The sequence below is a fragment of the Nothoprocta perdicaria genome, unplaced genomic scaffold (genome assembly GCF_003342845.1).
Source record: "Nothoprocta perdicaria isolate Ctin4 unplaced genomic scaffold, notPer1 scaffold_193, whole genome shotgun sequence".
Lineage (NCBI taxonomy): Eukaryota > Metazoa > Chordata > Aves > Tinamiformes > Tinamidae > Nothoprocta > Nothoprocta perdicaria.
The window spans coordinates 1,256,286-1,280,156 of record NW_020455127.1 but is presented as its reverse complement, the minus strand read 5'-3'; the positions used below and the strand labels follow the sequence as shown (position 1 = coordinate 1,280,156).

The following is a 23,871-nucleotide window of genomic DNA, read 5'->3' as shown; positions in this document are numbered from 1 at the left end:
AGGAACTTAAGAAAAAAAATCTTAACAGAGGGTGACAGAGCCCTGACACAGGCTGCCCAGAGAGGTTGTGGAGTCTCCTTCTCTGGAGATCTTCCCAACCTGCTTGGATGCAGCCCTGTGCCCTGGGTGACCCTGCTGGAGCAGGGGGTTGGACRAGGTGATCTCTAGAGGTCCCTTCCAACCTTTAAGGATTCTTGGTTCTGTGATGCTGCTTTAGGTGGCAGCTTGTGGTGTTTCCCCTCTGGATGAGCCCCGAGCAGGGCAGGGCACAGCACCACCTTGGCATTTGGCAACACCCAAAGCATCTTCTACAGGCAGTCACTTCTGTCTCTTCATTTTGCTCAAATTCAACTTTATCCTTCTCATTGCCCCCACCTTTTTTTTTTCCCCCTGTACTAACACATATTCCAGGGGAAACTCTCCTTGCAGAGAGTCCTAGAGGCTTTTGACCTGCTCCCATAACAAAAGTGATTATTGTTAGTGAAAAGCATTTAAGTGGCAGCTACAGAGAGCAAAAACTCCCATTTATTCCTAAGTTAAAAAACACACAAATCTCTTAAATATGATCTTCAAAGGGAAAGAAAAATGGGCTCATGCTCATTTGCATCCCAGCAACAAGTTGTTGCTGAAAGGAGTTCAAACCGGACGCAGTTTTTCTTTATGGTGGTGATGGGGATGGCTCTAAAGGCAGCCATCTGGGGATTAAACTTTGTATTGATGTTACTGGTGAGGATTTTGTCYTGTCTCTTTTGTATGCTCTTCTGGATTTTGATTTTTAGCTATGTTAAACTAGCCTTGCACTTGTTAATGCAATTTCCTGGCCCGCTCCCATTCAAGTCATGGCAAAGATCACGTTGATTTTAGAGGCCGCAGGATCAAGCCCTCTGTTATGAGCTTCTAAATGCCTTACTTTTGGGATAATCTGCTGGGGGACTGACATAACAAATTTGGTCCTTTACTGTTAATTCCGCAATTGTTGTAGGTGCCTCTGCTTCTCAAATAAAAACTGAAAGAGATGAAAGAGGCCTCGAAGTTTTTGCTTGTATTTCTTTTTCTTTTAAACTAAGCTACCAAGGGATTGCAGGGTGATTTAGGTACTGCAGGCTACTAGGCATTTATAAAGCTGTGGACACATTGATGACAAAACACTTGTCCCGGCCAGCATGGCGGAGCTATGGGGAGCTGCGTGTGCCACCCCTTTCCCCTGGGAAAAATGCTATTTCACTGGAAAAGGAGCATGTTATGGAAATCCTGTGCTGCAGGTCAGCCCTGCTGTCACTCAGCTACAGCAAGACATCTGCCCAGAGCAGCCCAGGACATATGGAAATTGGTTAAATTCCCAGCTCACTCATTCTCCCGCCACAGTGATCCCCTCATCTCTGTTTAATTTTCCTCTTTTTTTTTTTCCTTCTTGCCACTTCCCATTTTCCTTTGGTACCTCTCAGAGCTTTTGCCCAGTGTTATTTTCCCTGCTTCTGTCAAGCCTGCCTCTTCTCTGACCTCTCCCTAACCCGGCAGGCAATTAAAGTGTCAGCCTCAGACKGCAAGTTTTGTGTTTTTTTGTTTGGAAAGGACGGGAATGGAAAAACAAAAGCAGTGCCCTGACTAATGTAAACTAGCCACAGGCACATCTGTGTGGCTGCGACCGATGACGGCTCCTGGAGGGAGCTGCCCATGCCGGCCGGGTTCTCCTCTGGTGCAACTGGTGACAGGGAAGGGAACAACCTGATGCCTGGGTTGGCGGGGGGGCGAGCGGTGATGGGRCTCAGCCCCACGCTCAGCCCCACGCTCAGCCCCACGCCAGCAGCAGTGCAGGGCTCTCTCTGCCCATCCTGCAAGTCCCAGTGCATCTCACCCTTGCTAGCCCAGTAACCCAGACAGGGCGAATGGGTGTTGCTCAGGTACATACTGTACTTTATTCCAGTTCTCTTGACCTGAGGTTACACTGTTATCTTCATTTATTTGTTTGCTTCCCATTTTAAAAAGGCTTATTTATTTCTCTTTAATTCCTCTTTTCTAAGGCCAAGACGGGCAGGAGGAAAAGGGAGGTTTAATGTTTCCCTTCTGCCTTCCTGGCTTCAGGATAGTGGCTGCGGGTGGCAGAGGGAACTGCAGCTGGCGTCACCTGTGCAGTCCCAAAGTGCACAGGTGTTGACATCATGGCTGTCCTGTTTGGTGCTACCCAGAGGCTCTGCAAACCTACAAGGTGCAGGGGCTGTCACTTAGGCTGCCTCTGAATGAATTTCAGGAATGCAAATACAGCAGGCAAGAACTACTTCCTTTGCCCCATCTGTCCAAAGAGGAACAAGATGTAGTAGGTAAATTTTGTTTATCCTCAGTTGAAGAAGTTTGATACAGAGGTATCTGTCTAGTCTGTTGTGTAAACCCTAGGGAATGGGCTGTTTTTCGCTCTGTGTTTTGTGCAGCATCTGTCACCATACAGCTCTGCCTGCCTTGACAATAATCTCTGGATTTAGTTGCAATAGGTAGTTTTCTCATAGGACAAGGGGCAACGGGTACAAGTTGAAACAAAAGAAGTTCCATCTCCATGTGACGAAGAACTTCTTTCCTGCAAGGATGWCAGAGTCCTGTCACAGGATGCCCAGGGAGGTTGTGGACTCTCCTTCTCTGGAGATCTTCCAAACCCGCCTGGATGCCGCCCTGTGCCCCGTGCTCTGGGTGTCCCTGCTGGAGCAGGGGGGTTGGACTAGATGATCCCTAGAGGTCCCTTCCAACCTTAACCATTTTGTGATTCTGTGATGTGGCGGGAGATGGGATGCTTGAGCTGATAGGCAAGTAAGGCAACGCTGTAAATCACCTGCATATAAGATTTAATGTGCTTTATTAGGCACACTTGTGTTGTTGGGTGAGGCTTTCATGCTTCCTCCTCTGCGGTGTTTCTTATCACAAACATGCAATATTGTCTCTTTGCAAAGCCCCAGATGAGTCAGACTTTCCTGCTGTACCGTGACTCTTCAGAAGTAGGTAACCGATTTGTGAGTATGTGGCTACATCTCAGTTTTATGAGGTGATGCTGACCTGTTCTTCCAAACTCACCTCCCAACCATGGTCCCAATGCCACCCTTGGCATGCCAACTTTGGCTGAGCCACAAGCCTGTGCAAAATTGCTTGAGATGTCCAAGATTCTCAAAACTAGTTGTTCAGCAAAGTTTGCCAACTCCCTGACGCTTGCTTCTTTAAGTGCTGGAGATGTTCACTCTTTGAGGAGTTTCCAACTTTCTAAGGTAGGGTTTTTGCTAAAAGGTGGAAGAGCYTTCAAATGGTTCAAGGAAGAAAAGTACAAAGAACACAGAGCAAAAGTGACTCTATGGCAGCTCTCCCAGGTCAGGATGGAAGTTGACTTGAGTCTTGGGGAAGGGCCTTTGCCACTGCCACGTCCTGCGCTGGCCCCAGGCGGCAGATCCGGTGGCAGCTCCAGGACTGCATTCCCCTCCTACGCTGTTTGGGGAAGGAGCCAGGGGGAAGCCAGGAGCTCCGGGCTTGTTGCGGCAACAACATCTGCTTCCGAGGTGCACTTTGTTCCTCAAGAGGCTGCGCAGCGCGCTCCATCTGCGCCCGTTCTGTGTCCCTTGCGCCGCCTTCGTGGAGGGGCACGGAGGCGCCCTGGGAAGGCGAGCGCGTCGCTGCAAGGAGCTGCCGCGACAACCCACGCGGCCTCCTCGGAGCAGCTTGACAGCTGGCCTGCCGCATGCTCATTAGTGGCCGCTTCCCTCTTGCCCTCCACCTCTCCTTCCCCTCGGCGAGTACCTCGGCATTCCCCTGCCCCCTGCCTGCTCCGAGCCCGCAGCCCTTCCCGCAGCCCCCGGCCTCTCTAGATTAGAGCTCCCCAGGGACTTGGCCCTTTTGAAAGGAAGGGGGAAAAAAAAAAAGGGAGAAGAAGAAGAAGAAGGGAAAGCAGGGGGAGGAGGAGGGAAAGAGGGAGGAGGAAAAAAAAAAGGAGAGAAAAGAAAGAGGGGGGAGCAGAAGAATGAAAACAGACCCAAGGGGCAATAGTCCCTCGAGCCATTTCACTGCATTACAATGAATATGGACTCTATTAAGCTCCGTTCTGCCTGTTAGTGTCTCCCGGGGCAACACAGCTCCCATATGGCAAGCATGCAGCAGATGAGGGGAGGCCCCCGCGCCGCATTGAGCGCCCGCGCCCTCGCCGCCACCCGCACCCCCTCCCCCCGGCGCCTCACACTTGACACTGCCTGTGTTTATCCAGAGCAGAAAAGGGCCCGGGCTGGGGGACGGGGGTCTGGGTTGGGGGGTGGCCCGGGCAGTGCGAGAGGGCAGCCAGGAGGGGGGGGACGGGAGGAAGGGACGGAGTGGAGGATGGAGAGGACGACGCGGCGGTGGTGGTGGCRGTGGTGGTGGCGGTGGTGGTGGTAGGGGGCTGCGGCGCTCATCCATATTCAGGAGGGGGGTCTTGAATGGGCAGAGGAGAAATAAAGCAGATGGAATTCGTGTTAAAGAAGGGCCACAATCGCCCTCCAAAAACAAGGAAAGAAAAGCCCGCGGCCCTAAAGGAGCGCGGGGAGCAGCGTTTATCCAATTAGCAGGGTTGTCAAATTGAATTTACTCAGAATGGCGGGGGGAGCGGGCGAAGGAGGGAAATTAAGTGTCCAGGGCATGGGGGAAGCACTATATTGAAGAAAGGACGTGGGTTTTCTTTCTTTACCCTCCCCCCACCCACACTTTAGCCAGGGAGTTTTGTCTTTTCAAGGACCAGTGCTGGTTTKGGGCGCTAGGGCCCAGCGAGCGCGGCCCTAGCGCGGCTCCTCTCCGGCCTACCCTGGAAGAAGGSAGGCGCAGGGCTGGCAGCGCAATGCCCTGCCACTTTTTGCTCCAGACATTTTATTCCTCCTGRCCTTAAGCATGAATTTACCCTGAGACGAGGTAATCGAGGGCTGTGTTCCCTGAGCTAAAAGCACACTCTGGTCACGAGCAGTCAGTGCTAAGTGGGAAACCTGGCGAGCTTTTATCCCARCACGAATGGTCAGTGTCTACAGCTTAAAACATGGCCATGCAGTGGTGGGGGCTGCCTGTTTCTGTCCCCTCCGGACACCTGGGCTCCTTGCTTTCCTGGGGAAGCGAGGATGTCCTTGTCCCCACACATTTGTGGGGGTCAGGGAGCGCCTGTCCTGTGCCAAACCCCTCATTTGCCAGAAAGAGTGAACGTAACTTAATGGTGGGAAATGCTGAAATTGAAATTTGGGCTGGCGGTAGGTTGAGGTTACTCACACAGGTTATGGTTTGATGGGTTTGTGGAGTGGCAGTTTGCTGCTGCGGTTCCCAGGTGCCATCCGTGCCAAGGAGTCAAGAAGGGATGTTGAAGCTGCGTCACCGCGATAGCGGTTTTGAGCTTGAGGGTGTGTTGTTTGTTTGCTTGCTGTGTGTATGTGTCTCTGTGTGTGGTTTTTTAAGATCAGCTCAGCCTTGAACACAGCTCAAGTGCAATTTCATGAGTCAATCTGAGCACCCAAAAGGCAAGAAATGCGGGTGATGAAATGGAGACGGTGCCTCTCGCCTGCAGGCTCTGAGCGTGGCAGCGTCCTAGAGCGTGGCGGCGCTTGCTGCTGCCCTCGCACTTTCCCCTCGAGCTTCAGTAGTGCTTTCCCTTCCTGAGCTGCCCCTGCCTCCCTGCCCGCAGCGGGGCCAGGGGATGGTTCCTATTTGGGAGCCCCGTAAATCACTTGCAGTGAGGCAGTAACGCGGGCTGCATGGCTGACCCTTGTTAAGCAGGAGGGGGCCTGGGGGTGTAGGCAGTGTTTCCTCAGTAAAACCTTCAGTCTCTAATCAGCAAACACCTCTCTTGCTGCCTGTGTTTAATTCAGGTTGCTTTTTGCTTTCCAGCTTTATGTCCCGCTTCTACACGCACAGAGACACATATATAATCCTTTCTACCCTTTTCATACCTTCACGCCCCTTTTTTATATATAAAAATGTTTTTTTCTTGCTGCTCTCCTTTGCAGTCCTCTCCATCTCTTTATTGCCATGTCCAGGCACGTACGTGGACTTTGGCGTGTGGCGGGAAACTGAGCTGACAGATTTTACACCCACCACATCTGATGAAGCACTCATTAATTTTATTCTCCTAATGGCCTCTCCTTTGATTTACTGGGCTGTCTAAAAGGGACTTAGAGCATTCACTTCACTGACAGGAAATTGTTATTTTAACCTGACAGGAAAGAATTTAAGAAAAAAAAAAATTATTCTTCTTCCCCTGCTGAAGCTCTTCAGATGATCTTAACTCTTTCTTTTCCAGAGTGGCACTTAAGTGTGAGCTTTCAAGACTCATGGTCTCTGTGGCAAGAGGGAAAAGTACTGTCAGCAGCCAGGGGTATTTCTTTGAGGACCTGCCTTGGAGGAGGAAAGGTGGCAGAGCAGGCTCCAGGTGCAGGGCGGCTGGGATGCTCCATGCACCCGTGCTCCAGTGCCCAGCAGTACCCTCTGCTCTGCACTCCTGCTACCTTTCCCCCTCTGCCAGCTCTGGGGCTGCTTACAGGGAYGCAGGGCAGATGATTGAAATCTGCTTGGTTATTAAAGTTCCTTGCTTTGCGCTACTTGCAGACTGCTTAAGGGCAATATTTTCAAAAGAGGTCAGTTCCCATTTAGGCATCGAAATAAGTTGGTTGCCTATTCAGAAGAACTCAGCATGTCAAGGACTGAATGCTTTTGAAAATCTGGCTTCAATTGTGGAAGCTGAGAATTTCGAAATCTGGCCCAGGATCCTAATAGTTCTTTTGGAATTGGTGTTTTCATTCATTTTCCTCATTATTTTTATKCTAGCCATTTACTTTTTGTACTTCACTCAGCTGTGAAAGAAATGGCCACATGTCCCTATTTAGAGCTCATATTCTGCCTGGAGGTTTGGGGAGGTACCATGCACTTGTTACAACACACCTTCTCTCCCCGGTCTGCGTTCAATGCTGTTTAATCTGCCTAGTGCATTGGCCAAAGTTTTTGATCTTTTTTCTTTTTTTCTTTTTCCTTCCACCTACTGCCCTTCATCTTTTTACAGAGCTGGGGACAGCCAGTTTAGTCATGGCAGAGATATGCCTGTGTGGTCCTCGCTCGCGAAGGGTCCATTACACATTTTTGCTCCTTTGCCCTCCTGGGCTGAGGTTCTGTGCTACATAGAACTGCAGGGAGGCCTGGCTGGGAACATTTTCGCCTAYCCCATCCCCAAGAAATGGACTCCAAGAAACAACTCTCTTCTCTGTCCAATGTTTTTCCATCCCTCTGCCAAACCCATCCAGATAGGACGAATGAGTCAAATTTATTCTCTAGCCTTCCAGCACTGGGAAGCAAGAATTAAATCCTACTCCAAAAAAGTTTCTTCTTCTAGTTTGGTGGAAGGCTTTTTATCCCCAGGGTATCTTATGGTGWAAGATCTTAGGGTATCTTAGGTGTAAGCCTAAACCTTTAAGCTGAAATGAACTCAAAGTCTTTTCTATTTCAGTGCAATTAGTGGTGCACCAGTGGTGTTGATAGTGCGTGCTCTGGCATGGATAGAGATGAGGCACTTTTGTTGCTGCTGTGGTTTTGGTGGTTTGCCAGGGATGGCTGTAGTGTCAGGTGGGCCGCTTTGGTAGTTGTCTTAGGTAGGGGAATGAACCCTAGTTAGCTTTTTAAGTAAGTCACCTTTTAGATGCACTCCAAGCTAATAGCTACAGGGTCTAGTCCTACTGTATGGGCTGGTTGGTTGATGAGGAAGAGTCTTCAAAGGCAAATTCTTGAGACTTTCCTCATCTGGGGAGAAGAGTGATACAGGCAACCATGAGGGACATGGCACTAGTGGTTACGTATCCCTGCTTGAGCAGGGGAATTGGACTATATCATCTCTAGAGGTCCCTTCCAACCTCAGCCATTCCGTGATTCTGTGGTTACCAACAGAGCAATTTCACGTGTAATGGGGCTGTGGGCTGCAGCAGGCAGAATATAACTGTACATAATCATTCTGGGTGCCTTCAGGGTATGCATCAGCCTGATGCTTGAAGGAAGGGGGCTCTTTCCGTGCTCCTGGCCCTGTTAAGCATGACCTAATTTACCCTGCCTCTCAGCAAGGTTTATTAGCTTGGGCTCACGGCCACACTAACCATAGGTACATGACTTCTGGGAAGGAGCTGGCTTGCATCTAGTCCATTCAAAAGGCAGGCAGAGCGCGCTCACATCAGCCTTCAAAACACCATGTAAAGACGTTCTTTGTGGCATTTGCAAAGYTCCAGCTGCAGGTCTGCTTTTTTGGCATCTCTTCCTTTTGAAATTCCTACTCAAAGGTGCCTTTTCTTTTTCCCGCCTCCTCTCAACTTGAAGTGAGCGTCTCCTCCATGGCTTGTCTCTGAAGCAGTGCCCTGGACACAGAAGGGCAAGGAGCCAGCTCGTGATGCTGCCGAAGGGACAGCCCAGTTTGCAGAGATAAGCCCAAACTAACTTTCTCAGTTGCTGCTGTAGCCATGTGGAGCTCTACACAGCTAGCCATGGGCATTGCCCTGAATGCTCTGCTCTTGGACCTTTGCTGTCACCATTATTTAGGTGAAGTCGTTGGAGAGTATCCAGGTAGATCTCCGCAAGTGCTCTCATTCCTGGCAGTAAGTCAGCCTCTGAATGACTCACCAAGCATCTCACAGCGAATCTATGTTGGTCCTTACAGGCAGTTCAATTCAAAACAGGCTGTGCATTTCAGGGAGAACAGTTTGTTTGAATGCTCTCATACATTGGATGTCTTTATCTAAAGTAAATGTAAAGTTTGATAAGCCAATTTAGCTTAATCCACCTTTAAACCAGGGCACTGCATTTAAACAATTTTGGAATTGGTCTTTTCTCCTGAAAAGGTGTATCCTCGRCTTCAGAATAATTCCTCATAGAGAAACTTTTAGGTCATAGATAAGGAGCCATCTGCCTGAACTTGAGCATGGGTGTGCTCAAATAGTGGCATGGTCTAAGGGACAGACAGTGTTTGTCCCTTAGACACTCTGTTTTCTAGGCTAGGGTTGTGCTTGCATCTAATTTCCTTTCTTTTTAAGATGGATTATATTCTGCAGACACAACTAAGAAGTGGCAGCAACACTTTGCGAATATCTCCAGTAACGTTTCATTGCAAATGTTTGTGTTCTCCTGAAAATTGCACAGTATAGATTGCTGACACAATGGAGGCACTTGCTTTGCTAAATCTGAAATGGTGAAAGGGAGTGAGTGTGTTTATGCATGAACAGGAAAATTTTTACTGAGCGCTGGGAATATGATGTCTTGGGAGACTAATGACCATGCCTGGGGAGAGGCCAGGGAGGGGAACTGCTTGTATTGGCATCTGAAGCCTGCTCAGCTCACAGATTTGGTGAATCCCTGGGAGTTGGAGGGATATGTACAGAAGCCAGGGAGTTTGAGGGATGCATAAAGAAGCCAGAGGAAAGCAAAGAGAGTCGAGGGTCTCATGCCATCATCTCTCTTGTCATCCACAGGAAGGTGCTGCCACAACTCCACTGCATCCTCTGAGGCAGCTTATGGGACCCTTCCCTGGGTGCCTCTGCTCCAGGACATGCTGCATGGGATGGCAATGACACGTGAAAGGAAGAGACCAATGTTGCCCATCCCTTGCCTGATCCTCGCAGCTGCTAGCTGCTTTGCCACACTGAGTGAGTTTCCGTTGTTACTCTATTCCATCTTGGTTTATCTTTTGYGTTGAGGCAAATAAAGGCCATTAAACTCAGGACACCAGATCCCACTCCACTCTCRAGAGCTTTGGCTTCTTCCATCTCCCTAAGAGACATCTTGAATGTCCAGTCCCACTCTGGAGGTGATATTTCTCTCCAAGCCTTTCTCTGCCTTGAGCAAAGATCTGGGTTCAAACACTCCCCAGAAGGAGAAGGAGTTACAGCTGGAGGCAGACATCTCAGCATGACAGTGCCGAGGAGAAATCCAAGTGTGCAAAGTGTGCAATCCAAGTGGGATAGGCAAGGGCAAATGCAAAACATACCAGCACTTTTTCCTGTCTTACATTTTGATGAGACTCAGAGTTTTCTTACTTCCCTTTCTTTCCTTCTGTGTAGGTGAATCTCTGCAGGTCACTGTCCAGCCTGCCTCCATCGTCCAAAAGCTGGGGGGCTCAGTCAGCCTCGGGTGTGTGGTGGACCCCCCCAGCGTGAACCTTACCTGGAGACTGAAYGGGAAAGAGCTGGTCGGATCGGACGACGCGCTGGGCATCCACATCGAGCGAGGGAAGCTCCTCATTGCAGCTCTCAACAACCACACCGTGGGCCGATACCAGTGCATTGCTCGTGTGCCTGAAGGAGTCATCGCCAGCGTCCCTGCAGTGGTAACCTTAGCCAGTGAGTAGTTTCAATCTTCTGGCGTCCCCTGTGTTGCCTGAGCCTGCRGTCATGCATCTTGAGAGGTTCATCCAAACTCACTTGTCCCTGCTGGTGCCAAGGGAGTGCTCACTTGGCTTGGGCCGTTTTATAGCATTTTCTACTTACAGACTGACTGTTGTGTTATGGTCTGGCCATGACTTGGGAAGTTATTCTGCATGGCAGGCTACAGACCTGTCCTGTGGTGAGTTTACACAAGCCCACAAAGAGCAGGAACAACGGCAGCTAATTTTGTGTGTGTGTCAGTTTGGTTCCCTGACTTCATGTTGACTGAGAAAGGGCAACTCACACCTGCTGGTAGAAGGGGAATCACCCTTGTTTTGAGTCAGAGAGTCTCACAGATCCTCTCTGAGACCTGCTGAGTTGCTGAGTTCCTAACTGAGATTAACTGAGATCCTCCTAACCAAAAGGTACCTGCTGGTGCTGGTCACAAAACCATGGCCTGGGCTGTTGCCAACCAGGGGTCAATATCTAATATCTTTTGCTGCCTGCCTGTCCCACAGAAAGCACAAGTCCCTTGGCCCAGTCACCCTGTGCTGCCCTGAATTCGTATTAGGGTTATTCCTAGAGGAGAAAGGGAGAGCTAACGGAGGTGGTGTCTTGCTTAAGGAGGGCCTTGGATGTATGAGACCAATGAAGGCAGAGACACAGATGTTGGCAGGACACAGATCCAGAGCAGCAGAATAGCTAGGAGCACTTGTAATGTGATTTTCATCTTTAAGGGGCAGGATGCTGTATTTGCTGCMGCCCCTGGAATCCCATTGGGGCAGGTTCTCCTTTCCTGGAGGTTCCTCCTTTTTGTATTAAGTCGCAATGGCAGAGAGCAAGGAGCCACCTTGCTCCCAAGCTACAGCTTGGAGTGCTTTGATGCTCTCTCTGAGCTTAGGTCGTCCTCACTGCTGCACCTTCATGCACATCTCAACCAAGGAGATAGTGGGGAGCATCTTAGGCTCTCTTTCAGGGTCTGGTTTTGGCCAGATGTTATGCTCAAACCAGAGAAAGTGCTGTATTTGGATACACCTGAAGGACAGCCTATGCCTGCTCGTGGAAGGAGATGCACTGTATGAATCCCCCTTCTTTGGAGACAGAGTCTGATGCTCTCGGAGACCTGGGCAGTTTATGACAGCAAGTTCATGCAGAGGAGGCTGCTACCTGCAGCAGTCTCAGCACTGTCTCCTGCCCTCTCCTCTGGCTTGGGGAGGCCTCCGTCTCCCTGGAAAGGGGGAGTTTAGGGCTAAGGTTTAGAAAGTGAAGGAGTGAAGATGTTTGTGCAAAGTGGAGGCTGGCTTTGCTCTAAAGCCAAGAGCTATTGGCTTGTCACTGATGCATTAATCAGAAGTGAAATGTTTAGGCCTGGCTGGGTAGGAGGAGGAGAGAGAAAGTGAGGGAGAGTCCTGAGCTCCAGCACAGGGCAGGAGGGGGTTGTCACCCGTCTGAATCCRACAGGGAATTTGGCCTGAGCTCTGCGCTGAGATTAAGTTTCGGAGAACACATTCCAGAGCAGAAAGGGGGCTGTGTGTGCCGGTGGCCTGGTGGAGGGAAGGAGAGGAGGGGAGAGGTGGATGGGATTACCAAGRGCATGGTTTGCATTTAGCAGAGCAGGGAATGCTCCTCAGCCTGATCTCTTCATTCCTGGACTGAAATTCCCCCCACAGACACACGTACTCCTCCCTACCCCCAGGTTGGTCTCCTAGAACCAAGCACTGCTGCTTGGCCTGTCTGAGTCCTCCGCTCTGGAGTCGGTGGCAAAGGGAAGGCAGTTCCTAGAGCAGGAGGTCCTATCATGTCCCTCAGGACAGATCAAAGCTCCAACCAAGTCTGCTTTGGACTGGTTAAAAGCCTGTCCTTTCTTCCAGGCCACATAGGCCTCAGGAACACAAGAAGGAAGCTGGTGGTGAACCAGCTTCCGATCAGAACTGATCTGCCCTGTGATTATTTTCACCTTCACAGACCTCAGCCATCTCCAGGAGCAAGTGTCTTCACCCACTGAACTGCACCTACTAGTTGAGTGAAGGAGCCTCCCCTGCTGCCCTGTGTGGCTCCCCTGTCTACGTAGGGGAGCCTGGTAGGTGGCAGTTGTGTCCCACACAGATTGGGGCAGTTTTGAGCTATAGAGAGCTCCGGACGGGGAAGCTCCGGCAGCTGGTGAGTAGAGTCAGAACAGGAAGCCCTAGAAAGGTGGGGGACTGAAGGTGTAGAAGGGAGATCTCTCTTTGTGGGGCCAGAAGGAGGGATTTGAAAGAACAGGTTCATGTTAGTGAGGCCCAAGCTGCKTTCCAAAATGGCTCTGCATAAGTCTAAAGCAGCGGAGTAGGCAGTGATTTGCAGTGGGACTGAGTCTGAAAGCAGCGGCAGCAGATGTGCCATGGGTGGCAGCTTCAGACCCTGTCCGTAGGGCCCTCCTCAGAGCTGGATTGCTGAGACTGTCCTTGCAGGAGGAAGAGGGAAGCCCCTGGCAGGCAGGCAGAGCAGTTCACCTTCCAGATCACCTTTGGGGCTGGGAGGGGTTAAAATAAAATCCCTCTGAACGTTTTAGCCCCATCCCGAAATATCTTGGGTAGAGGGAGGGAAGTGACACCAGGACGTCAATGAGACAAGCTGGAGAGARCAAGGAGTTTTCAAGGTGTTCTTTAGAAAAGGGCCAGGGTCACTGGAAAAGTTGTCTTACTGGGCTTGGAGGAAGCAGCTAACATCTTATGGCTGAATTTCAGGCTATTCCCACTCTTTTTTCTCCCCCTGCTTTGGGAGAAGTGCCCTAGAGCACCCAGGCTGTTTGCGCACCGCACCTTGGTGGCTGCCTCCTGCTTTACGGACCCTCAGCCGGCAGATCTCCTTTCTCATGCTGGCAGCTGTGGCCTTGGGATGGCTTCCTGCTGCCCACATCGGTGATGCCTGTTGGCATTCCTGCATCCGTCTCTGTTCTCCATGGCCCGGAGGACTCCTTGAAACCAGCAGTCCATTCCTCAGGCGGAGACGAAACAGGTGTCCCATAGCCCAGGTACCCTATAGCCCAGGTACCCTATAGCCCAGGTACCCTATGGCCCAGGTATCCTATCGCCCAGGTATCCTACAGCCCAGGTACCCTACAGCCCAGGGACCCTATAGCCCAGGTACCCTATAGCCAAGGGGCCAGGGGAGCAGGGATTTGCAGAAAGGGGAAGGCTTCTTGGAGGAACAGCCCTTCAGCCCTTCCTTGAGCAGCTCGGAGCCCAGCTGGAGCTCAGTGCCCTGCGAGGCCCCGGGAAGGGCAGTGGGGATGGGGACATCCCATGGCGGGCACCTGCTGGGAGCGCGTGGCCGCTTCCCAGACGGAGCGAGCAGAGCAGGGCCACGGCGCGGCTTAGCGCAGGYGAGAGCTGTAACCCCGGGCTGCTCCGACAGCCAAGGGGGGATTAGCAGGGAGAACTGCCCCCTTCGCCCTTTGGGCTGGAGGACCCCCCCATCCTGGCCCTTTCCTGCTCTGCGCGGCTCTGCCTTCCCTCGCTGACCTTCCCTTACCCTTGGAGCGAAGACAACGGGGAAGACTTTCACCTTGGGGGCCTGCTTTTATTTACTACTGCTTTTTCTGTGCGTGCGTGTGTGTGTGTGTGAGTTATTTACGGCCGCCCGTTCGTTTAATCTGGTGCGTCTGGCCCGTCTGGTCCCTTGGCCCGGGCCCCGGCGCTCGGCTGCCTTTGCTCCCCGATGACAGCAGCTCGGCCAGCCGCGGGCCTGGCCCTCCTCGCGCTGCCGCGGGATCATGGGATGGCGGGATGGCGGGATGGCGGGATCACGGGATCGCAGGATGGTGCCTACAGCCGTGGCACGCCCGAGCACCGGCAGCGGCCTTTGCCTGCGCTCCCTCCGTTTGATAAAGAAGAAAAGGAAAAGCTCGCTGTTATCTCAGTGGACTCACGGCCTGCCTGTGGTCAAGGATGCTGTTTAAGGAGAAGGACACATGTTTGCACGTGTGTCTGCTGCCCTCCGGGATGGGCAGCGCGCTAAAGCAGGGCTCTGGATGAGACAGGAGAGCCAGGCAGCCCATGGAGGAAGCGGTGGCCTGCGGATTTTGCATGTGAGGACCTTTCCATATTCCCTCCCCAGGGGGTTGTCCCTATCCCTGGGGTCCCCAGATGTGGCCCTGCTTTTAGAGAAACAAGTGCACTTTGAGCACCCTCACGGCCTCCCCCATCTGCAGGTTTAACTTCAGAGACATCCTGCCCTGCGCTGCACCCAGCGCCGAGCGGAGCTGCCRTCTCTTACGGTCTCTTGCTCTTCCTGCCACCCGAAACCCGGTGGTGATTTTCCACRCCGGGAAGGCTGGCGCTGCCGCGGGGCCCTGGCTCTGCTCTTTCTCCTGCCTCTCTGGCTCCCGGGCCCCTTTCCCCTCTTGTGGGGCTGTGCGTGTGTCTGCGCAGATCCCTGCCAGCGCTGCTGGAGCCTGTGCCTTGGCTCCGAAATCTTAATTTGGATGTGATGAATTCGGACCACCAAGGCGCACATTAATTTTCCTGATGCTCGTTTATATTTTGTTGATCGGAGAAGTATGTGTGATGTGGGCAGGCAGACACTGGGTTCTCGCCTCCTCTCCACCTCTTTCCATTTCTGTGGCTCTTACTATTTTCTCCCATGATCAAGTAGAAAAAGCGAAGGAGAGAAAATAAGCAGCCGCCTCCCCCTCCCGCGCTGTAACTTTCGTTGTCGGAGGAGCAAAACGCGCTGCCAGCGTCTCACAAGTCAAGAGTTAACCCTCATCTGGCTTTAATACCCAGTGGAAACATGGCTCCCCTCCTCAGCCTGTCTTAAAGGATTAATCACATTTCTGAAGTTCACCCTTATTCCTCCTTTTTTATTATTATTATTTTTTAATTGAATGATGCCAAGAAATTCCTGAAGTATTAAGCATGTTCTCTGCAAATCATTTTTATGACATTGCAAAACCTCCCCTTCCCTTTTCAACCTCCTCCCTGTTCCTCAAATCTGGGCAYGGGAACACTCGCTCCCCCGACGGCGCGGCAGCCTCTCCGGTCGCCGTTCCGGGAGGCTTCTGCGCCGCCTTGCCAAGAGGGATGGTTTTTATTTAAACTTTATAAAGGGCCTTGCTTTAATCAGAAAGTCTGTTTGAGAAATTTCATGTCACTTTTCCATGACTGTGGGTGGGAGAAGCTTGGAGCCAGAGTTGTCTTTTTGCTCTTGGAGAGCTGCTATATTTCCCAGAGAACAAAAACACATTTTTCTGCTCGCGGGGGCTGCCAAGGCAGGGCCGTGTGGAGTCCACTCTCCAGGAGCCCTTCTGTTTCCCCCCGCTGCTCTGCAAACCGCCCCGGGTCACGGGCACCGCGTATTTGCCTTGGTTTGGAGGGGCGGCGGAGCTGTTGACAGCGCCTGGCCCGGCCGTGGCRCGGCCAGGGATGCAGCGTTTGGAAAGGAGAACGTGGCCTCAGCCTGACGGATCCAGCGGGATGCGGGACACGTGCTGGGCCCGCGGGCGCTGCCGAGCRCGGGCGCAGCGGTGTCCCTCGTGGCCAAGCGGGCTGCTGCGGGGCGCTGCAAACGCGCACGAGCGGGGCTTTGGGTGATTTTTTTTTTTCAAGGAGGATGGAAAAAATCCCAGGCATGGACACGCATTTTTTTTTTTTTTCCATTGCAACAGCCAGCCTGTTGCTCCCCAAAACTCAGCGTCCCTCGCGGGTGGAATCGAGCAGACCTCTCTGCAGCCCRCGCTGCCATTCCCGTTTCCTAGCTCGGCCCCGTGAGGAAAACAACCCCCTTAGCTCCAGTGCCGCTGGGTGCAGCCGTATCCGCATGGTGGCTTTTGGGGAGGGGGCTGGACACAGGCTGCAGGTGGGAGCCCTCGAGGCGCTGCCGTGACGGCCTCTTCTGGCCTAGCAGCTGGGAAAAAAGCAGGAGGGAAGGGCAGGGGGCTGAGCAGGGGGGAGCCCAAGCCTGGGAAAACATCCCCCCTTTCTGACGAGCTTCCCAAATGGACTTAGCCGGCAGGCAGGCGCAGGTGCGTGGTCAGAGGCCTCTCCTGCTGAAACCCCATCCCTTCCTGCTGCTCTGCTACTCTCATTTACTGCCTCTTTTTTTCTTGCTTGACTTTGTTTGCAAAGCCGCYGGGAGCGCGGAGCAGGAGCGGGGGCCCCGCGAGCCGTCCCGCACACTGCACCATGGCAGCCCCGCTCCSCTCGGAAGCCTTCCCGCCCTCACCTCCCCTTGCCTTGACAAACCACGTCAGCTGCCGCGAGCAAGCCCGCCGGGGAGCCCCCTCGCCACCCCCCGGTTTCCCTCCCGCTCTTTGACCTGGGGTGCAGGCACKCTTGAGACGCACTGAAATTCTGGTGGTTAACCAGGCTTCGGCTGTAAAATATTTGGCCGGAGCAAGAATTCCTTGTGTGGAGATGACAACTGTTCGGCCGTGGGAGAGTTGGAAGCGGAGCTTTAGGCCTGCAAAACACATGCTGAGACTGACGCCTTTCCTGCCTCGCCTTCCCTCTCCTGCACTTGTCTTTCAGAACAGGTATTTCCCCTTGGCTAGTCAAAACAGTCATTTTGAGGTCCTTTGCATCTGAATTTTTTTGCCTGAGCCTCCCAGATTTTGTTCGTCTTCACTGCTGTCTGCCTTTCAACACGAGCCTTGTAACTTGGTTTCTCTGGAAGGTGGTTTTCTGAGAAGGTCTCTCTGGATCCAAAGGCATCCAAAGGATGCTGAGCCAGCCTGTGACCTGCTGTCCTTTGCTCTCTTCACAGATCTCAAAGATTTCAAGTTTGATGGCCAGCACGTGATCGAAGTGGACGAGGGGAACACGGCCGTGATTGCCTGCGATCTGCCTGAAAGCCACCCCAAGGCCCAGGTCCGCTACAGCGTGAAGCACGAGTGGCTGGAGGCATCCCGAGGTGAGTCCCAGGCAGGGAGGCATCCCGAGGTGAGTCCCAGGCAGGGATGAGCACACAGAGGGGTTCTCACGCAGCCCTCACTTTTACCCTTCCCTAGCAGTTAGTAACTTACTCTGTCTGCTGCCTCCTTTTATTCTGTTCCTTCTGCACTGGCCTGAGCACGAGTTATTTTAGAGCCTCTGCCAGGTCTCTCTGGTTCCCCCCACTAGCTGTGGCTGGGGAGCCACCTTTGACACCAGCTCGTGAGAAGAGGCAGAATTCRCTAATATACCACGCTGCTCTTCATTGGACTTCTTCATTTGTTCATGAAGTATTCCTCTAGTCCAGTACCTCAATAAAGATAACTATGAATCTGAATTTGGGGAAAAAAAAAAAATGGATCCAAATTTTGCAGCCATTTGTTGCATGTTTTGAGTCACTCCATTTGTTGCATGTGTTGAGTTTGCTTCACTCAAGGCCTCATTCCTTCCCTGCTGCTTCATTGCCACCACCACCACCACCACCAGTGGTACTGGAGCCAGAAGGGGTCATTTCACTGCTTCCTTGTATCTGGAGGGGAACTCCTTGTGACCAGGCACCATCTCCTCTTCTCTCCTTGTAGACAACTACCTTATCATGCCATCTGGGAACCTCCAGATCGTCAATGCCAGCCAAGAGGATGAGGGAACTTACAAATGTGCTGCCTACAACCCCGTGACGCAGGAGGTGAAAACCTCGGTCTCCAGTGAGAGGCTCCGTGTGAGACGTAAGCCGTTCTCCTCTCCGCGCACGTCCTGCTAAGCGCTCCGAGCCCTGGGAACACAGAGCAGGGCTATTCCAGCTGGTTTTCTCTGTGAGCTGACATTATCAGCTGCTGGGAAAACTCTATCCCAGCAGCTGAAAGCTGTGAGCTCTGATCCCCAGGGTATGTGTTCCACCCCTGGGGTTGTGGTACCTCCTCTGGGGTTGCACACAGGTAGCACTGCGGAGAATCAGGATTAACCCTCCCATTTCCACTACCTGTACTGTGCACAGGACACTTTCCCACCGTCCACCTTCCTTCCCACGCACCTCCCTTCCTTCTGTCCTCACCAGGCTCCACGGCGGAGGCAGCTCGGATCATCTACCCGCCCGAAGCTCAGACCATCATCGTCACCAAAGGCCAAAGCCTCATCCTGGAGTGCGTGGCCAGCGGGATCCCCCCACCGCGGGTCACCTGGGCCAAGGACGGTTCCAGCGTCTCCGCGTACAACAAGACGCGGTTCCTGCTCAGCAACCTCCTGATTGACCCCACGAGYGAGGAGGACTCCGGCACCTACAGCTGCATGGCTGACAACGGCGTTGGCGAGGCCGGAGCCGCATTCATCTTCTACAACGTGCAGGTGTTTGGTGAGTGCTGCGCTAGCCCTCGCTACCTGTACCTTAGGTGTTTCCACCACATGTTTTTCCCTTTCTGTCAAGTGTCGGGGAGTATGTGCCTGTATTTTGCTGGAGTGCATTTTGTCTGGGTGCTGGCCCCTTGTTGGCACTAGTACAACTTTCAGAGCATGGTGTTTCAGCTAAGAAAAATGGGATTATTATGTGCCTGCCATCACAGACTGAGAGGAGCAGCTGGCCTTGGACCTGCTCTACTTGTGGCTCACACGGATGCTGAAGGGGAGGAGGAATAAATCAGACCCCCGTGGGCCTCTGGAAAGGGAGCAGGACTGGGAGGGCTGAGGATCCGTGCCTTTGACCTCATCCCTGCCCGAGAGGACAGGGCGAAGTCATCAGGGTGCTGTGCCGCCAGCCCGCCGGTGCTCAGCTCCTGCGTTTCCCCCGCACAGAGCCCCCGGAGGTGGCGATGGAGCTGTCGCAGGAGATGATCCCGTGGGGCCAGAGCGCCAAGTTCACGTGCGAGGTGCGGGGCAACCCGCAGCCCTCGGTGGTGTGGCTGCGCAACGCCGTGCCCCTGGCGGGCAGCCCGCGGCTGCGCCTGTCGCGCCGGGCGCTGCGCCTGCTCAGCGTGGGGCCCGAGGACGACGGCTTCTACCAGTGCATGGCCGAGAACGAGGTCGGCAGCGCGCAGGCCACCGTGCACCTGAGGACAGCCCGGCCCGGTGAGTCTCTACCCACTGTCTTCTCCGAGCTCGTGGTTATCCAGGCACAGGGCTTAGCGCGCAGGGAAGGATCAGGGAGGAGGAAGTCTGTGTGCAGCCCTCGTGCTTGTGCTGGAGCTGCCRTGTTCTTCCCTCCCTTTCACTGGGCAGTCCTAGGGTTGCTCTGACTGGGATCTCTGTATCTCCATGAAGGAACAGAGGACAGCAATGCCACATGAGCCTACCCGAGCTAGCTGTATGTGAGAAGCATAAGACAGGTGGAGCTAGTGCCTTGCCTCTTGGCCTATTCAGCTCTCTATATCTGAGTTTACACTAAGCAAGAGCATAAATATTGATGCAGGTGGACACACCTGGGATAAAAGAGGTGCCACCTGTTTACTTGATCCATGCAGAGGTTTTGCAGGCTAGGAAAGCTTCAGAGGGGTAGGAAGCACCTGAGCCATGGGGTAGGAAGCCCCTACCTCAGAGGGGTAGGAAGCCATGAGATGTCCTGGAAGACGCCTCAGAGAGGCAAGTTACATTTGTACTGGGAGAAGGAGAGCCTGTTTACCTTTTCAAGTGGTCCAGCAGCCATCCCTGCCTGGGACCCGACACCTTCAAGAAACCTGTGCTGCAGCAGGAGGGCACAGTCCCCTGGGAGGACTGAAAGGGTTTCTCACTGCTCTGCCTTCACAGCAGACTGGACCTGGCATTTGTTCTGCCTGCCCCACTCATTCCCTCCTGGCACTTTTCTTTTTCAGGCACTACCCTGAAGCCTGGGCGAGATGCTTGGCCGGGCTCAGCACAGCCTCCGACACCACCTTCCAGGGACGCTGCTCCAAAGCTGCCCCTGGATAAAGCCGGATTCCCAAAACCTGGGACGACCCCTCTGGCAGCATCTCCAGAGTGCGCAGCCAACAGAGAGCCCGTGTCCCCAGCGGAGGCGCCCATCATCCTCAGCTCTCCCCGGACATCCAAGACGGACAGCTACGATCTGGTGTGGCGACCTCGTSCTGACAGCAGAGCCCCCATCCTGTATTACGTGGTGAAGCATCGCAAGGTATCCCYGTCTTTCCCTGCTCCTGTCTTTCCTCCTCACCCGTTCCATAGGTGGCCTGGTGGCCCTGTCGCACCTTCATAGTGCACCTTTGCACACCCCACGGGGTGCAGGCACCCCTTGTTCACTGGCAACGTCTGAGAACCCCCTGTTTCTCAGGGGTTCCTTCTGGAAGATGAAAGACTCGGTGCCGTCGAGCGCGGCCCTCGGCTGAGATGCAGAACAAGCCCCGGGGGTGCCCATGGGCAGCCCTGCCAGCCGGGGGCTCCTGCCCTTCCTGGCGCTTCCCGACAGCCCAGCGGCTGCTCTAAAATATCCAAGCAGCACTGAAACAAAGATTGGAAACAAAGATTCAGCTTTCGAGGTGATGCCCAGCATCGCTTCTCGTTTTACCGGAGATTCAGGGATGAGGGAAAAAAAAAAGAGCTGGGATTTAGTTGTGTGCTTCTTGTATTTCTTTTGGGTATGCAGGGAGCTGCAGTTGAGTGGTAAATTTTGTTCTGGGGTTCAAGTACATTCCAGATCTGGTATGTTTTAGATTCCCAGCCACTGCAAGGCACCATTTTGAATTATACATGTATCTGTTTTCCTGGAATCTTTTGACTTCATGAAAATATTTGTTRTAATAGGAGGCTTTTATAACCCCTGCACACATCCTTGATTTCACTCTAAACARAGCTTAAACTGAGGGTTTCAGCTAACCAGCACTTTAAAGAGCCTTTTGAAACAAAGACATGAGATGCCAACACAAGAACACAACAGGCAACTTCAAATAAAAAAGCAAAAAAAATGCCAGAAGCCACACCAGACTATTGGGTCTCTTTGTCTGCCAGGAAGTGATGTGTCCCCCAATGGCATATCATGTAACAACTAATTCTGCATGTGATCTTAACTTGCAGACTGGAGCTTGACCATATTTTATTTGTTTTCTCAGCGCTTCACCTGGAGGGGGCTGTAGGGCAGTGGAGGTCACCGTGGGTCACTGCATTTTGCAGTAATATGTTTTCAGTGTAGTCCAAATTCTCAGCTGGAGACTCTTTCTTGGGAGGCTTAAGGCTTGTATGGGAAGGGCTTAGTCCCAATAACCCTTAAACTTGTTTAGAAAGAGTGTCTTTCCATCAGAGATGCTTAGAATCAACTTATATAATGATCCGGGTTTAAGATCTCTGCCTGGAACTGCGTGTGTGTGGAGAGGGAAGGAATCAATTCAGCCTCGAAAGAAAAGGCTCTTTGTGTGCAAGATGGCTAAGGAAAGCAGAACCCACTGACAGGAGACTTAAATTTGTACTSTGCATGGATCTGGATCTGCCTCTCCTCTGGAAAATAACTCGGGATGGTAACTGCTCCCCATTCCTACACTGCCCCTAAAATCTCGGCAGCCTGTGGGCAGTCAGACGCTACGCAGCCGTTATCTTTGTTTCTTAAGAATTCTTCCTTTTCCCGGATATTAGCAGTCTTTAGAGCTCCCCTCTTTGGCCTCACAACTCTACAGGCTCAGGAATAAAAATAAAACAGGGCAGGCATTAATCAGTCAGTGTCAAACGCTCGGAGAAGATAAATGATGGAGCCGAGTCTTGGCATTTCCGTTCTGTTGCGTTGCCTGCATCGCTAATGCTCCTTTCGGCACTGGGTCACCTCGGTGTCCTGCGCGTTTGCCTGCAAAAATATTATCCTTGCAGCTGGGGAGAAAGAGGAAGGTCCCACCTTCCCTCCCCCTCTCTCTGGGGCATCAGGACCCGGCTGAAAAATGAACCATTTCCAAGTCGTTCTGGGCGCCACAGGCATACGTGCTCTATTCCCCGCTTAAGCATTAGGGTTCCTCGGCTGAGCCAGGAAATGCCGGAGCGTCCTGGCCTTAACTGCGCTCGGYTCCGAGAGTCCCTGGGCAGGCGCAGCCTCCCGCAGTGCCACGGCACGGTGCGCCATGGAGCAGCTCCCTCCATCCCGCCTCCATCCCGCCCGGCAAGGACGCGGRAGCCCCAGGCCGCCGTCAGCCCCCGCTCCAGCAGAGCGGGCCCCTCAGCAGGGTAGGCGCTGCACAGCTGCGTAAAGCGTTCAAGTGGTCGTGGTCCAGCTCTCCAAAACAGATCCCAGGCACCCCATTCCATGGAAACAATCAGCTCCGGGGTCGGGCGGTAGCAGAGATTTGGCTCCCAAGCCCACTAGATCTTTTGGCCAACTCTGCCTTTGGTGAGCACAACTGCTGCTCTGTGAGAGCGGCAGGGAGCAGCGGATACAGCAGGGATGAGWGAACCCTGCTTAAGGCTGAGGGAGCTGGGCCTGTTCAGCCTGGAGAAGAGAAGGCTGAGGGGGAACCTCATCAGCGTGTATAAATACCTCAAGGGAGGCAAATAAATACCTCAAGGGAGGGCCGCTTTTCAGTGGTGGCCTCTTTTCAGTGGTGGCCACTGACAGGACTAGAGGAAACGGCCACAAGCTGAGGCACCAAAAGTTCCACAGGAACTTAAGGAAACATTTCTTGACAGTGAGGGTGACAGAGCCCTGGCACAGGCTGCCCAGAGAGGTTGTGGAGTCTCCTTCTCTGGAGATCTTCCAAACCCGCTTGGATGCCGCCCTGTGCACCGTGCTCTRGGTGACCCTGTGTGTGCAGGGGGGTTGGACTAAATGGCCTCTAGAGGTCCCTTCCAACCTCAAGGATTCTGTGATTCCATGATTCTAACCTCTGAAGAAAATACCCCCGTGCCTGGCAGCTTGTCCTCTTCATACCCAAATCCCTCCCCTTTAGACCCAAACCCCTCCAAAAGGAGGCGGGAAGAATCCCTCGCATGCGGGTGGGGAGGTCAGGCCGGTGYCGGGCAGCTTTGCAGCGCCTGCCTCGCTCCCTCAGCAGGTCGCCAACGCGTCGGAGAGCTGGGCCGTGCGGGAGGTGCCCGCGGCGCAGCACCGCCTCACCCTGGCACGCCTGGACCCCGGCAGCCTCTACGAGGTGGAGATGGCGGCGCACAACTGCGCCGGCGAAGGACAGACGGCCATGGTCACCTTCAGGACTGGTAAAGGTCAAACCTCTCCCCGCGCGCTGGGCTTTGAGGGGCTCTCGGAGGCGCCCGGCCTCCTCTGTGGCCTGTCCCGGCCTTCGGGAGCACRCGGGGCAGCTTCCACCATGGAAACGTGGCCGCCCTTGCGCTTAGAGAAACTCTGTCCGTGTCGGGGGACATGGAGGGGGAGGAGGAGGGTGGCATGACTGAAACGAGGGCAGGGAAGATAAAGATCCCCTTTGCCTTGGGATGGAGTGAGTGGCTTCCTGCCTGGGCGCTCAGCCGGACACCCGCAGACCGTAGGAGGTCGGTGTGCAGGGATGGCACGAGGTCCAGCTCTCCTCTGTCTGCAGACGGGGTCGGCTGCGCAGGGCTCGTTCCTGGCAGGTGTGGATCTCATCTGCTCTTAAGTGCCTCTCGGCTAATGCAAACTCCAGGCTTTCCTGCGGTCTCTTCAGAGTCTCCTTAGTCTTGTTACCATTAAAAAGATGTTCCAAAAGCCTAAGCTCAGG

The 23,871-nt window shown here is 53.3% G+C and overlaps 1 protein-coding gene across 1 annotated transcript in view; it reads left to right on the top strand.

The window, feature by feature from the left end:
• Positions 1 to 23,871, top strand: part of BOC (BOC cell adhesion associated, oncogene regulated) — a 52,820-nt gene that overhangs the window by 20,019 nt on the left and 8,930 nt on the right. Inside the window, exons 2-9 of the mRNA XM_026037234.1 lie at positions 9,468 to 9,641; positions 10,056 to 10,334; positions 17,103 to 17,249; positions 17,851 to 17,994; positions 18,324 to 18,617; positions 19,055 to 19,327; positions 20,068 to 20,366; positions 23,215 to 23,374. Of these exons, the coding sequence (XP_025893019.1) occupies positions 9,545 to 9,641; positions 10,056 to 10,334; positions 17,103 to 17,249; positions 17,851 to 17,994; positions 18,324 to 18,617; positions 19,055 to 19,327; positions 20,068 to 20,366; positions 23,215 to 23,374 (1,693 nt within the window). The 5' untranslated portion in view covers positions 9,468 to 9,544. The remainder of the gene's footprint in view (positions 1 to 9,467; positions 9,642 to 10,055; positions 10,335 to 17,102; positions 17,250 to 17,850; positions 17,995 to 18,323; positions 18,618 to 19,054; positions 19,328 to 20,067; positions 20,367 to 23,214; positions 23,375 to 23,871) is intronic.